The following is a 15,988-nucleotide window of genomic DNA, read 5'->3' as shown; positions in this document are numbered from 1 at the left end:
CATCTAAAGGGCAGAGTGCCGGGACTTCAACAACCTTACAGAACAGGTTTTATGTCTGACTTTGAGCCTGCTCGGTGGTTATTATCTTTATATGTATAAACTAACAAACAAATAAATAAATAAAGACAGGATGAGAGAGAGAGAAAACAGATATCATGGAGAAGAAAAAGAAACTGAAACAGAACAGGAGCAGAGGACACAAGCATACACTAAGAGAAAGGAGAATGCTGCACGGATTCACAGAGCCCCCCAGAAACCAATAAAACAATCCCAGATAATAAACCGGAGGCCTCAACATAGTTTTTTTTCTCATGATTTCTCCATAGGACAACATTAAAGGCAAGGTTTGCCACGCAAAGACAGTTGGAACCAGGTAAGTCTGAGCCACTGGGGCAAACATCTTCACAGAATAAAAGTTGGGGTTCCCAGATGACTCCCGAGCCCTGTAATGGTACTTCTTGTTGCCCACCCTTTGCTCCCAGATAGCATAGCAGGCACGCACACTCACACACACACACACACACCTGGCCTTTTGTATTTTCAGCTTTTCCCACTTGAGCTGCTCATATATCACGGGTATCATCATTGTTGTCCGAAGCTTCTGGCGACTTGGGTTGTAAGGATACCTCCGATAGGTCATCCAATTCTTGCTCTTTTTTGCATTTCTAGTTATTATTGAACACACCAGTTTTGTATTGTAAGGAAGTGGCAATGCTGTGTGGCAAACAGGTAAGTAAGTGAGTCAATGTCAGTCAGCCTGTTCTCTCCTATTGTCCTCCCACTAATACCTGCCCTAAGCCCTGACCCTCGGGCTGGCAAGTGTCTGAACTCTGCCCACCCCACATCCTGAGACCGGAAGGCAAGAGGCTGAAACATATCAGTGCTCCTAATTCACCTACTCTCAGACTCAAGAGACAAACAGGATTCGGAAGATAGATAATACCTTGACTTTTGAGTCGAGCCTCAAGGTTATTGATGGAATCATGGGCATTAAGGAACCTGAATGGGAACTGCCGACTGTGGATCACCGAATTCTGGAAAGCAAGGGAGGGGTCACGAGCAACATATCAGGGAGAATGGGGGTGGGGTTAATCAGGGTCCTCAGGGACCAGGAATACTAGATAACCACTCTCTTAGATTTGTGGGAAAATGAGGAAGGATAAAATGGATATTACAGAAGAGATACAGAGAAAAGTGGAGAAGAATAAAAGAAAAAGAAAGCTGTCAGGTAGACTATGAGAAGAAGGAAAGAAGGGAGGGATGGCTGAGTGGCTCAGTCAGCTGAGCGTCTGCCTTTGGCTCAGGTCATGATCCCAGGTACCCAGGATCATGTCCTGCATCAGGCTCCTTGCTCAATGAGGAGCCTGCTTCTCCCTTTGCCTGCCGCTGCCCCTGCTTGTTTTCCCTCTCTCTTTCTCTCTCTGACAAATAAAATCTTTAAAAAAAGAAAAAAGAGAGAGGAAGTAAAGGAAGGAGGCTGATTTCTTTTATATCAGACTCCCTCTGAAGTCAGTTACATCATAAAAGTGCCTCTTCTTGGTAAATCAGTGATCCAAGGAAAGTTCTTATACTTGAACTGGGGTGTATCCCGCAGATCTGTCTCTGTCAGCCTATCCGTATCTCCATACCTATTTATAGCCCACATAAAATAGCTCGTGGCCAGGACCTTCCACAGCCATGAGGAAGAAGCAGCAGCGTCACTGCACCCACCTCTAGTCCCCCTGCCCCCCCCCCACATACCTCATGCTGGAGTCTCTGGAGTACCAGCTCGTGGTGGCGGGCACTGATTCCAACCCGCAGCAGGTTGCACAGATTCCGAAGCATGGCCATGAAGGGAAGCTTCCCATTGTCTGTGGAAGGTCAGGCACAGGGTAAGGAAAGCAGACAAAAGATGAGTGAGGGAGGTCAGAGACCAGAGCAAGACGTTCAGAGGCCACAAAGAAAATGCAGAACGGAGTGAGTGAGGTACTAACATACAATCTACCCTACTCAAAATGTTTTAGACATATAGAAAGATGAAAACAGGATTGGCCTAAAGTGTGGAGCAAGATTTATATAAAATTGTTTACAAGACGGCTGTTTGAATAAACAACTCCAATTGTTGCTTTGTCTGCTGGTCCAGCCACACAACTGGGCTCAACCAGCAAAATATATTTTCTAATCTAGAGTAAAGATTTCCAAACATTTTAGGTGATGAAACATGAAATTTTCTAGTGTAAGTTTATTTATTTATAAATTGTATACATGTAGTGTAATCATCGGGTTAATATTTCCAGGCACAACATAACCTAAAGTAAGGTTTACCTTTAATAATAATGTATATAAATTCATATTTCAAATAATCTTCCTGGAAATTTTTAAGTTTTCTGGCAAACTTCTTGTGAGATCTGATTAAATAGTCATTATTTTTCATTGAAATAGAGGTGAAGAAGACTTGCACTAAAGCAGAATTTCACCCCTATTACTTTCATATTGTCCATTTGTTCTGTGATATTAGTGTCATCTTCAAGTCTAAAAATAACGTCTTTAAGGCTTATGTCACTTCAGATGGTTAGTTTGGTTAAGACTGAATAATAATTCTAAATCCACTTACAATTCAAGGATAAGTTTGGTAAGTCATTATGCAGAAACCAAAAGAGAGTGAGGGGCTCTGTTGATGCCCTTGTACTAGAGAACCCCTATTCTTCCTCCACAAACCTGAACTCTCATATGTGCCGTGTACCATACAACACATAGACCGAGTGACCACAGGGGTGCAATCTGTTTGGTAAATATTGGGAAAATCCTTTCTTTCTTTTAGACAAGGGAAACCATAAGTCGGAGGTGTGCTATTTTTCCTGGGTACCCCCAGAGGTGCTTTCGGACCACCTTCAAGACATGGCCTGTCAGCCCCCAGCCACGCCCCCAGGCACTAGCAGCAGCTTCTGTCAAAAGAGTGGTGGTGTCTCTTTTTAAGGTGATGTAAGTCTCACTTGAATTACAGATAGAAGCTTCCAGCCTTCTGGAAGTCCTGTGGTTCTTGAGTCATAATTCTGTTCACAAACTGTACAGAAGAATTAGGTTGTGCACACCATGCAAATGGTGGGGGAAAACTCATAAACAACTGCATCCTTTGTCAGCTCATAAATTGTTCTCAACTGTTGCTATGTATGAGAGGTTTTCTAGATCATTTAAATAAGAAATTAAGTCCAATATCATATTTATGATACTAGAAAATAAATTGAACCTTTTCCTTCAGACTGAGAAGTTCACTGATCTCATTCAAAAAAACTGCTAATGAGGGCGCCTGGGTGGCTCAGTCAGTTAAGCGACTGCCTTTGGCTCGGTCATGATCCCAGAATCCTGGGATCAAGTCCCATATGGGGCTTCCCCTGCTCTATGGGGAGCCTGCTTCTCTCTCTCCCTCTGCCTGCTGCTCCCCATGCTTGCACTCTCTCTCTTTCTCTGTCATATAAATAAATAAAATCTTAAGAAAAAAAACTGTTACTGAGTTATTAATGAGCCCTGTGGTCTCCCAAGAGGGGTCTGTATATCTTTTTTTAAAGATTTTATTTATTTATTTGACAGAGAGAGAAATCACAAGTAGGCAGAGAGGCAGGCAGCGGGTTGGGAGAAGCAGGCTCCCTGCTGAGCAGGGAGCCCAACAGGGCTCCATCCCAGAACCCTGAGTTCATGACCTAAGCCAAAGGTAGAGGCCTAACCCACTGAGCCACCCAGGTGGAGGGGTCTGTATATCTAATTACATTTTGTCTTATATTTTATTAGTATATTTATATTTTTATACACATTTTCAGATCTATATTTATATAATTATATTTTATGTATTCTCTCAAGTACATAATTCATTAGTACATATACAAAATTGTTTAAATTATATATACATATATTATGACGTCAAACAAAAGTTTTTTTGCAATATAGGATCAAAAAACTCTGGAGTCTAGAGGATTAGACTATGGGCATTAGACTGAGCCTAGACAAATGTCACAGTTTTAATTTTTAAGGGCAGAGGGAGGAAGTAGAGATGACATACCAGAATCAGCTACACATCCTGGCTGCCATCCAGGCAACTTTCTCCTGTTCCACCCAAAGTGCCAAATATTGGGGAAGAGGTTGTCAGGCATGTGTGTGTGCATGCATGTGTTTTAATTCCCATGTGATTCTCATGTCTATACCCCCAGCGACAACAACACAGTGAGAACCGTGACAGATAAGCAGCTGAAAATTGGGCTGCCCTGGGCACAATCTGCACATGGCAGTTCGCAGAGAAATAGATTAAAAAAAAAAAAAAGACGGGCTTCTGAAGCCCCAAAATATGAAGTCTCCAAAACTCAGTCACAAATTCTACAGCAAGATGTTTTTCAACAGAAAGATACTAACTTGAAATTTTCAAAGATGAAAGAGAACTTAAGAAAAGACAGACTAGAAAGAGCCTTGTAGAGTTAAAAATAAACTAACAACAGCAACTCTTTAAGAGACAAACAGAAGACTGAAATAACTTGGTCCTTCTGATTTAATTTTTTTTCTCTTTATCAGTATGGGCAAATTACCTCAAAGTCCTAAATATGGGTTACTAAGAAGATTCCAATACTCCATATGCCAATCCTACCTTGATTAGATGACTTACCCAGTATGACCTAAGTAAAATCAGAGAGAAGGTACCACTTTATCCTGTGTTGATCAAGGCTTGTGCATCACCTAACCACATATGGAATAACGACCTCCCTATGAAGTCAGTGCCACTCAAAGCAGGCACCACTGGTCTGCTTGGGCATGGTCGATGGCAAAACTCACAAACCCAATCACTTTCAGTGATGCAACCCCCAGGCAAGAGAATAACTGTATCATGCCACAGAAGTTAACTCAGGGTCCAAAACGTAGAGGTGTGAATGGGGAAGAGGATGGGACTGTATGGTCAAGGTTACTCTACCAATCAGCTCCTCCCAGACAGAAGCTTTGTTGCCCCGCTGGCTCAGCTCCCGCTCCCAGGTTTCTGGCTGAGGGAGCTTCATCCGCTTCCCAGCTCTGCTAGAATCCCATGGCCCAGGGAGGCGACTTCGAGAAAACATTTGTAGGCTGGAAGGATATCTGGAACAGAAGAGGAAAAAGAGGAAAATCTTATCATTTCAAAGCCGGCTGAAAATAACCCAGAAGAGAGAAAGTCAGTCAGTCAAAGATAGTCAGTTGTGCTTGCCACTAATGTGGCTGGGGTCAGAACAATAGGCACAGGGCCATGGAGGATGAAAAGCCACAGGGTCACCCAGGTGGATGGTATTTTCAGGGTGTGTCTTCTCACCTGTAGCCCAGTAGGGCTTGGATGTGCTGAGCCGGCTCCCGGATGTGCAGTCGCTGTACTAACTTCTTCAGAGTGAACCTCGGCTGCTTCTTTTTCTCTGGTACTGCACTGTAGGTCTCCTCAAACTGTGGAAATATCCCCCAAGTCCCACAGAAGTCATTTAATCTATGGCCATGTCACTTGCTTCAAAAATCAGAACTGCAGACATCCTATACCTACGAGGTAATTTCTTCCCCCAGGATAGATCTGGGCAAAGAGTAGGAATAGGCAGCAAAAGTCACCAGCAAGGGGCGCCTGGGTGGCTCAGTGGGTTAAGCCTCTACCTTCGGCTCAGGTCATGGTCCCAGAGTCCAGGGATGGGGCCCCGCATCGGGCTCTCTGCTCAGCAGGGAGCCTGCTTCCTCCTCTCTCTCTCTGCCTACTTGTGATCTCTCCCTCTCTGTCAAATAAATAAATAAAATCTTAAAAAAAAAATTAAAAAAAAAAAGTCACCAGCAACAAGAACTTCTGCAGTGAGCATACCATAGTAGCTCTTTGGGGTCAATGTGTTTCATGTATGCGAGATTGAACTTTCAATAGTTAACATGGGATAACTGGCTTGTGAAAAACAAGATGGGGATGGAATGAACAGAGAACATCTCTTTCTTAGAGGGAGAGAAAGGAAAAAGCAGCTTTTATTTAAATCACTGAGACTTAGAGGAGGAGGTAAATGGAGGCATCAGCAAATGCAAGCCACAAGGAGTGGAAAAACGGAACAAAGTTGCCTTTCTATGGTGTCTTCTACAATAGAAGAACTAAGTTTGGGATATATTATTAGAATGAAGAGAAAATATCAGTTGAGAATGTTTTCTCTTGTAATAATCACCATAATTTTTTCCCAATAATCTATTTTAATGATGATGATGTTGGTGATAGCTAACACTTACTCAGTGCCAGATATTGTGAGAAATACTTTAAATTCAGGGTGCCTGGGTGACTCAAGTCATGATCCCAGGGTCCTAGGATTAAGTCCTATATCAGGCTCCCTGCTCAGCAACTCTTCCTGCCCCCAACTTGTACTCTGTCTCTGTCTCTCTCTCTCTCTCTCTCTCTCAATACCTCTCTCTCACACACACACAAAATAAATAAAATCTTTTTTTTAAAGATTTTATTCATTTATTTGACAGAGAGAGATCACAAGTAGCCCGAGAGGCAAGCAGAGAGAGAGAGAAGGAAGCAGGCTCCCTGCTGAGCAGAGAACCCGATGTGGGGCTCAATTTCAGGACCCTGAGACCATGACCCAAGCCAAAGGCAGAGGCTCAACCCACCAAGCCACCCAGGTGCCCCAAAATAAATAAAATCTTAAAAAAAAAAAAGAAATACTTTAAAATCAGTGACTGATTTTATCCTCGCAAGAACCCAATGAAGTACTCAGTGAGGCACTGCTATTATCCCCATTCTATATCTGAGGAAACTGAGGTAAGACAGGGTAAGTCATTTGGCTAAGTTTGCATAGCCAGCGAGTGTTACTGGTTGGGAGGGGGGGGGGATTCAAACCCAGGTCTAATTCCTGATTCTATGCTTTTAACCACGAAGTGCAGTGCTTTATTTATCATTAATGCAAAAAGGCTTGGTTTGGTTTTAAAACTTCCTCCAGAAGTTTTATACTTTATAAAGTATATACTTTATAAGTTTCATACTTTCTTTCTTTCTTTCTTTGAGAGAGAATGGTGGGGGGTGGAGAGAGAGAACCTCAAGAAGATTCCCTGATGTGTGAGGAGCCCAATGTGCAGGGCTCAATCCCATGACCCCAAGATCATCAACTGAGTCAAAATCAAGAGTCAGATGCTTAACCAACTGAGCCACCCATGTGCCCATATTTCATACACTGTTAACTCACTTACCCAGCTATACATGCCACCAGTCCGTAAATAGTAAGGGAAGCAACATGGGAAATAAAAGGAGCCTTTCCCAGTGCTCTCAAACCTGACCCTACAATCACAACTGAGAACTCCCCAGGAAGTTGGAAATTAGAATATACCTACCACATCTTGAGTATTTCTAAACCAAACAGAATTCCATTTCTAAATATTAGCTGAGAAAAGGTTTTACATGCACATGTAGAACCTCAGAACAAGGCACTCACCTTCTTCTGTTCATCTTTAAGAGGCCTCAGGTACCTCGGCCAGTATTTTTGTGTCTCAGAAAATGGGCGCCCTGTCTTCTGTAGGGATAGGAGAAGCAATTTCAAAATGGGAAATGGAACCCATCCTTGGAGAGATCCATTCCAATGGTTCCAAAGGTCCATCTCTGCCAAAAAGGAAGCCAGCCAAGACAGCCCTGCCCTGTCTGCCCCCTGAGCTCTACTCAGCTCCTCCCTCTGCCTTTCTCTGACTCCTTTTATATGGTAGGAACATGTCAGATGCTTAGTGTGGGATCCCCAGGGTCAGCAGGTTCCTTCAACCTCCTGCCCACCCCCCTTTTCCAGAGAAAAGGGGCCTGGGCTGTGAATGACCAGATTCAGCAGGGACTAACTGGGGGACGGGGAGGCGGGTAGGGGCGACTCTTGGCCCGGTGCTTCCGAGGGTTGTACTTAGCCAGCTGGTACTCATCAAACTGGGCAAATTTGTCAGTCATAGCAGCACGCAGGCAGGCAGGCAGGGGCACCAGCTTGTCCTCCTCTCCTCCAGCCAGGTTCTGTCAGCGAGAGAGGAAAGACCCTCAGGAGTGAGACACAGATCAACCCTCTACAACAAGGCAAGACCACAGGGATAAATGAGGGCACAGAAGAAGATGGTTTCCAGCCCCAGCTCTACAGTGATCATTTCTACAGTCCTGGGCCAGTCGGCAGACTTCTCTGATTCTCATCTCCTGCATCGTAAACACGAGGTCCAGAATAAGACCAATTTTTCTCCCACTGTGGTCCAGCTCTTCTCGGTCATATTTTCTCTATTGGGCAACCCAGCACGATCCAGGGAGAAGATGTCCTATCTGGGAAGCAAAGCTGAGGACAACTGAGGGGAGGTGGAACTAGATGAGAATTTTCTGCAGGGATGTGATAAGCAAGGGAGAGGGAACCAGTGAAAGCCAAAGCTCGGGGAACATACCTGGTAGAACTCGGCTACCTGGATCCAATCAGAAGGCAGCTGGACAATGGCACAGAAATAGCGTCGCAGGTGGGGGCGGCAGACGGGCAAGAAGGCAGCAATGGCCAACACTTTGTTGGCCACAGTCCGGATGTTCAGCTGCTGCCTGGCGTACAGAGCTGCCTGAGGCACAGGGTGGGGAGAGCTGGCATCTCAGCCACTTGTCCCAAAGCATCATGCCCCAAACAAACTCACTTGCTTAATCCACCTGCATAAAACCTTTCCTGAACACTTCACAGTGTCTTTAAAACAGAAAGCCCAAGCCTGCTGGCTTGGAAGGCTACATCCTCCATACTCTAGCCCTTATCCACCTTTGCAGCATGGCTTCTTCTGAGTCTACTGATCACCTTCCAAGTCAACCAGGTACTTAAAGGGCTTCCCACCATCAAGGGCCATTGAAAATTACCCAGGGTAATTTTCAGGCCACCCCCACTGCCTCCCTGTCCCCCAGTCAGTCCCTGCTCAACCTGGTAATAGAAAACATCCCTCCTCCCCTGTTTCTCTTCTTCTGAAACATTCACTGCCTACTACTCCATTTGCATTTATGTAATACTTGGGAATGTTCTGCTTCCCTAACAATATTATAAGCTCCTTAAAAGCCAGATCCAAGTTTCATTACATCTGTTGAAATGACCTTCAAGGCCTAGTTTTGTGTACTTAGCCTGTGTAGTTACTAAACAAATACTCTTTCCCAATCTCATCTTCCCCCCGCTCCTCAAAGAACCTCAGGAACTAGCCCTCAGACTCATCCAGAGATCCTACTCCCTTCCCACCAAGCCCGCCACCATTCCCCTTCCACACCAAAGCCACAGTTCCTGCCTCCCAGCTTCCAGTTCCCATCCACCCCCTCCTTCACACCACAGTACCTTAAGGATGAATTCAGGCTCCAAAGGTGCAAGTTCACTACAGACTTCAAACAGAGTACCCGAGGTCATGTCAGCTGCAGCTTCTATGTTTACCTCTGATGTCAGAGTGGAGCACAGCAGGCTTATGAGAACCATCTGAGAATCGAGAAAGAGAGGGGAGAAAGGATGAAAGAGGTCATGAGGACCAACTCAAGCACCCACTCAGGCCGATTTACAAAATCAAGAGCAGAGAGAAATGACCCCCACATTCAGAAAGATGTCTGTCCAACTGAGAGGTTAGAAAAGGTGATTAGGGAATGAGAAATAAGAGCTGGGTGATACCCCATCCTTCCCCTCCCATCTGTGGAGGGGAACTGGTTTGGCCCTTGGTCACCACCCCTCCCACACCACCTCACACAATTCCCTCCACCATCATCAATCTCTCCCCAACATTGGAACTTTTACCTTCTTGTCCTTAAGGGCCTGGTCAGTGGGCCCAGGATAAGATTCAGAGTCCTCAGTGGTGAGCTTCAGGACAGGCTCCTCCACCTTCTCTTCCTCTCCCAAGCTTAGATTATAAACAGGCATCTGAACCTCTACCCATTCCTTCTCTTCTGGCATTTTCTCTTCTGACGAGGAACAAGAGCCCTGGGGATAGTGGCAGTTGATAATCACATAGACAGATCTGAAGATAGATCTCTCAAACACAGACAGATCTGAAGGCAGATCCCAGGCACAGGAGTCGTCTACATCTATCTTCCAGAACCAAAACTCCTTCTCCCTCCCCCCTCAAACAAGGGCATCCATCTCTCTTGGCTGACAGAGTGACCCCTCACTGTCACACACACCACCTTTCCCAATTCAACCTTCTGAGCCTTTGCTCAGATGCTCTGAGATCTTCCCCTGCTTTCATTTCCTTATTGATGCCACAGCCGAAGAGTCCAAGGCCCCTCACACACACCTCCTATGATACTATTAAGATATTCTGGATTCAGAAAAAAAAGGCCAAGTCCCAGATCAATCCCCCAGCAACTGTGAGCTGCTTAACTTCTGAGTCTCACCTTCTTCACTCCCTACAACCTATGTGATGGGGCCATTAAAAGATTAAATGGGGTAATGTATATATGGCTCTTTGCAAATTGCAAAGCCCCAAATAAATGTAAGATGGCAATAGTAATCCTGACAATGACCCTCTGAGACAGATTTTTACTGACCACATTTTTTTAGTATATGTGCTGCCGAAGCGAGCACACTGACCACATTTTAAAGGGAAAGAAATCAAAGCTTCAACAGGTTAAGTCTTGGCCAAGGTTGTATGGCTTGTTGTTGGCAGAGACAGTATAGCCTCTGCCTCAGTCTGATACCCAAGTCCATACAGAAGAAATGTGTGTTTGTCTACTAATTCTACCCTGTATGCTAAATGTGTGTGTATAGATATGTACAAGTGGACACATGTTTACATGTATACATATAGGGAAGTGGGCCATGGTATGGCAGATGGTTTCCCTGCTGGACATAAGACCTTAGAAGCACTTGCTTGGCTGCTACTCCAATACCACACTGCCCGTCCTCCTGAGCAGAGGCTTTCTAAGGCCAGCTCTATTGTCCAGAATATCTGAACTTGATATGCGATAAAAGTAGTGAAGCTGAAGACGACAGCCCGAGGGTCAAGGGGACCTCAGGAAGAGGCTCTGAGGACAGAAGGTACACAGACACAGAGCAGCAGAGGGGAAACTGAGGCACCAAGGCTAGGGACAAAAGCATCCAACAGACATGCACGGAGTCAGGACAAGTGCCTGGAGCTATTACCAAAGCTGTTTCAGGAGCTTTCTCTGTGGCAGAGAGAGATTTCGAGGCCGTGGGGCAGGCTAACCCCTCAGAGAGGCAGTGGGCCCTCCAGGTAGGGGGCTCAGAGAGTGAGAAGTTGCTGATGTTCAGGCTACGCACATCAGCTTGCACCACGTGAGCTCTCTGGAGACAGTGGAGCAAGGGGCTGGTAGACACAGAACTTTTTAGAACAGGGAGCGTGGCCAGGCACCGATTCTCCAACGAGAGGATGTCTGGGTGGACAGAAACATGCCCATGTAGTTTCTCCACAGTCTTCAGGTCAGGAAGTGTGGCAAGGCACCGGTTTTCTAAGGAGAGAATGTCTGGGTGGGCAGATACATGCCCACGTGGTTTCTCCATGATCTTCAGGTCAGGAAGTGTGGCCAGGCACCGGTTTTCTAAGGAGAGAATGTCCAGGTGGGCAGATGCATGCCCGTGGAGTTTCTCCATAGCTGGACCCCAACCAGTATATGCCTAGAAGGAGAGAAAGAAAGGTGATGAGCTTCTGGCTGCATTGGAGTGTTTGCCCTCGGAGTATGTCTTTCCCATAGTCCTCCTGGCAATCCCAGTGACTTGCAAGCAGGGAACAACCAATATTTCTTTTTCAAAGAATGGGTTCATTCTAAGGATATATTCTGAAAATATTATACAGAGAGAATGCAGGGAGCATTCTAAATGAGAGAAATAGGTTAAAGATAAGGCAGACGCTGAAGAGCAAAGAAATTAAAAAAAAAAAAAAGTGCTGGAGATGAAAGAGACATGTCTCCTCACAAAGGGGTAAAGGAGGCCCCTAGGGCTATTAGTGCAATCCCAACTAAGGGATCACATTTGTAATGTGGACTCTAGGCTTTAAGCTCTAGAGAAACAAATTTTTTTTCAAAGATTTTATTTATTTATTTGACAGACAGAAATCACAAGTAGGTAGAGAAGCAAGCAGAGAGAGGAGAGGGGAAGCAGGCTCCTCCCTGAGCAGAGAGCCTGATGCGGGGCTCCATCCCAGGACCCTGAGATCATGACCTGAGCTGAAGGCAGAGGCTTAACCCACTGAGCCACCCAGGTGCCCAAAACAAATATTTTTTTTTAAAGATTTTATTTATTTATTTGATAGACAGAGATTACAAGTAGTCAGAGAGGCAGGCAGAGAGAGAGGAGGAAGCAGGTTCTCCGCTGAGCAGAGAGCCCGATGTGGGGCTCGATCCCAGGACCCTGAGACCATGACCTGAGCCGAAGGCAGAGGCTTTAACCCACTGAGCCACCCAGGCGCCCCCCAAAACAAATATTTTGATCAAGATGTCTATATTCAACAGCCTCAACTTCCTTGCCTTCTACTCACTGTTCAACCAACTAAATGGCATTTTGTTCCTCCTATTCCCCCAAGGCTGTCCCCTTGGTTAACCAATGTAATTCTTGTTACAATGAGAACAGGCACATCTTGGCCCTTATCTTGCCTCATCTCTCAAGCAGAATATGACTCTGTGGCTCACTCTCTCACTGAAACCCTCTTTTCTCTTTGGCTGTCTTGGTGCCACTGTCTTGATTTTCCTCTTACATCTCTTTCCTTCTCTTCATGAAGGCTCTTTCCCCACCATCGCTTGAATGTTGAAGCCCCTTAGAATTCTATTCTAATCTTACATACTTTCCCAGGATAAGCTCCAAATAACATTTCTATGCTGGAAATGCACAAAATTATTCCTTGACCTAGATCTCATCTGAGCTTCGTATTCATTTATCCATTTGCCTATTGGACATCTCCACTTGGAGGACTCAAAGGTACCCAAAACTCCAGACCCAAATGTATCATCTTTTTCCCACTCTTCCTCAACTCTATTCCATCTCCTTCCCCCCCTCTGCTTATAGAGATATGGAGTGAAGTAGACTTGAGTTTGAATCCTGATGGGACCCTGAATCTACTTGGGTTGGTTACTTGAACTCTCTGTGCCTCAGTTTCCTCATCTACAAAACTGAGATAAATGCCTACCTCATAGAACTATTATAAGTAAAAATGTACTAAGCATTTAGAAAGGTGCCTGGTAATTAGTAAGTGTTCAATAAATGGGAGCTATTGTTATTATATATGTTATTATCACCCAGTTAACTATCAAATCCTATTGGTTCTACTCCCTCAATGTCTCTCAAATCTATCCAATTCTCTCCATTCTTCCTGCCACCATCTTTGTTGAAACCCTCCTCTCACACAGTATATAGATCTGTCTAAAGGAGTTCCTCAGTATATACCACAGCCACCATTTATATTGCCTTGTTTATTTTACCATGATAAAAATTATTTTGTTTGCTTACTTGCTTACTTGTTCCCTGTTTCTCCTTACTAAAATAAAACTCCCTGAGGGTCAAGGAGCTCCTCTGTCTGATTTACATCTGCATGGCCAGCATCACACACATAACCTGGCTTTTGATCCTCTCCCAGCCTCATCTCTTAGTGCTACTCCTATCTAAGCTGCAATAAAACTCTTTTAAGTTTGTGAATTGCCAAGGTATCTTTTGACTTTGGATCTTTACACAGGCAGACGCCTAAAATACTCTTCCTTTTACCAGGAGCACTTCCTTTCCCAGCTCCTCCTTTACCAGTCCAAATTCTACTTTCCTGCCATTCTGCAGGCCTCAGTTTAATAGTCAGTTCCTCCAAGGAGCCTTTGCTGACAGCCAGCCCTAGTCTAATATATGGGCCTGTATGTTCTCACAACAGCAAACCTGCTCTATCACAAAACACATTCCTTACATTGTAGTTGCCTGTTTGTCTTTCCCCCCACCAGACTATAAGTTCCTGAGGACAGAGATCCTTTTTGCCTTGTTCACCATTATTTCTAAAATGCCTCGTCAGTGGGATTTAGAGGCTTTTAGAGAATCTGGTGAAAGCTGTGTAGCTTTTTCACAGAAAAAGATGAGTATATACCATTTTGCACTCAAACTTTCAGGGAGTCCATTCATGGATCTCTTAAAATCCCCCATTAAGTGCAAATTAAGAACTTCTGCCTGGCAAAATGCTTAAATTTTATCATGAGGAATGTATTTACTTACTTACTGGACAAGTGCTTATCACCTACTTACATTTAAGTATTTAAGGAATAAGTATGTTGTTAAGTCAATCACTTGATTGACTTAATGCACAAGAGCTTAGGGACAGGACTGCAGAATACTTCCAAGAAGACTTAATTAGATGGACAATCCAGAACTAGAAAAGACAATGCTATCTCACCAGACACTAGTACACTACACTAGTACATCAGTGTGAACAAATTACATCAAGAGTGATGGCCTCTGTGCCCTAGTATACTTCCTTCATATCTTTGCAGTATATAAGGAAGAGGAGTGGGAAATCTCAGAACTGAATCAAGATATATCAAAACAAAACAAAATAAAAAGTCTTAAAATAGGGATGTCTGGGTGGCTCAGTTGGTTCAGGTCATGATCCCACCGTTCTGGGATGCAGTCCTTCACGCAGTCAGCCTCCTCTCTCAGCCAGGAGCCTGCTTCTCCCTCTGCCTGCTGCTCCTCCTGCTTCCCCCCCGCCACCTCTGACAAATAAATAAACTCTTTAAAAAAAACTAAATAAAAAAATTAAAAAGTCTTACAATAAAAACTAAGTTAACAGAAAAATACAGTTAAATATTTTTGCACCCAGGCTCAGCTGGACTACAACTGAAAAGTAAAAATCCCATCTCCAGTTCGATTCTACAGAGATAACCACTGCTAACTGTTCTGTATGAACAATTTCAGACACTTCCTATACATATACATGTTTATCCCCCACCCACCCACCCACCCCACCCCCTTTTTTTTTTTTTGCAGTACACAAAGAGGACCACACTTTAGACACTATTCTCTACTTAGTATATCTTGAAGACCTTGCCGGGGTAACACATTAGTACCGCTTATAAGAGGGCTGATACTCTCCTGCGTCAGCACACCCGGGTATTAGAAGCGACGGTCACACCATCTACTGCTCTGTAATGGCAGCTTCTCTAGAGCAGAGTGACTCGTTCTCACTGGGTCTCTTCCCATGCGCTTCCCTCCCCTGTCACCCCACCCCCACAGTCTCCGCCGGCTCCCCCACTTTTCCTTTCACAACCACACCCCGTCCCGAGCAGCCGGAGGACTTGGAGGCCAAAGGCTCCCTGCCGGCGCCAGGACCTCCCGGCTCTCCCGAGGGTCCGGAGCGTCCGCGCTAGGTCCTTCCCGCCGGCTCCCCACTGCCGAGCTCAGCGCCCGGGATCCCAGGCCCCGGCCGGCTTCTACCTGCACGCGGACGGTCCCCGCAACCCACGGGGCTGGCAGACGCTGGCTGACGGGGAGCGTGTCCGTTCTCGGCAGCAGGAAGCCGGGCAGGACTCTCGGCTCCGCCAGTAGGAAGAGTAGAAGCCGGAGGAGGAGCAAGCGGGGAACGGGGAGGGGACAGCGCTCGGGCGTGGACGCGGCCCGGGCGGGGTGCGGCGGCCGCCGCGAGCACAGGGCCACGGGGAGCTGAGCCGCCGGTTGGTGGTCTGAACGCGTAGAGGACGCTGCAGCCTCTCCCGGACCCGACTTTAGTCCCCGCCCCACTCGCGTCCCTCCCACTCCCCCTCCCGCCTCCTCCTTTCTCCTGTTGTGTCCTCAAACTCGGCTTCCGGGGAAGGATTTTGGCATGTTCTCCTCCTATCTGGGCTCCTTTTCTCTTGGTGTCAAAAATAGGTGGACCCTTCCTCCTAAAGTTACTTGGTGACAGTGGAAATAAAAGGTGAGAGAAAGTCTAATTGCCTGTAACCTGGGGAAATGCAGTGGCCTGTTAGCAGGTGTAGATATGGAATAATTAAGGCAGAGTGAGCTGAGAGCGTGCCAGCGTCCACCTGGAAGAGATCCGTGGATTACAAAGAATCTATTTGGAGCTATCCTGAAAAGCT

The 15,988-nt window shown here is 45.5% G+C and overlaps 1 protein-coding gene across 1 annotated transcript in view; it reads right to left on the bottom strand.

Annotated features, from left to right (window-relative positions):
- TEP1 (telomerase associated protein 1) overlaps positions 1–15,669 on the bottom strand; it is a 38,758-nt gene extending 23,089 nt beyond the window's left edge. Inside the window, exons 1-12 of the mRNA XM_047737319.1 lie at positions 15,348–15,669; positions 11,076–11,567; positions 9,732–9,914; positions 9,288–9,422; positions 8,383–8,544; positions 7,811–7,972; positions 7,422–7,499; positions 5,297–5,421; positions 4,931–5,088; positions 1,741–1,850; positions 944–1,034; positions 525–714 (exon numbers count right to left, since the gene is read on the bottom strand). Of these exons, the coding sequence (XP_047593275.1) occupies positions 525–714; positions 944–1,034; positions 1,741–1,850; positions 4,931–5,088; positions 5,297–5,421; positions 7,422–7,499; positions 7,811–7,972; positions 8,383–8,544; positions 9,288–9,422; positions 9,732–9,914; positions 11,076–11,543 (1,862 nt within the window). The 5' untranslated portion in view covers positions 11,544–11,567; positions 15,348–15,669. The remainder of the gene's footprint in view (positions 1–524; positions 715–943; positions 1,035–1,740; positions 1,851–4,930; positions 5,089–5,296; positions 5,422–7,421; positions 7,500–7,810; positions 7,973–8,382; positions 8,545–9,287; positions 9,423–9,731; positions 9,915–11,075; positions 11,568–15,347) is intronic.
- Positions 15,670–15,988: the final 319 nt, after the last annotated feature.

This window comes from Lutra lutra, chromosome 7 (assembly GCF_902655055.1).
Source record: "Lutra lutra chromosome 7, mLutLut1.2, whole genome shotgun sequence".
Lineage (NCBI taxonomy): Eukaryota > Metazoa > Chordata > Mammalia > Carnivora > Mustelidae > Lutra > Lutra lutra.
The sequence above is the reverse complement of the archived record's forward strand: the minus strand, read 5'-3'. Positions and strand labels throughout refer to the sequence as shown.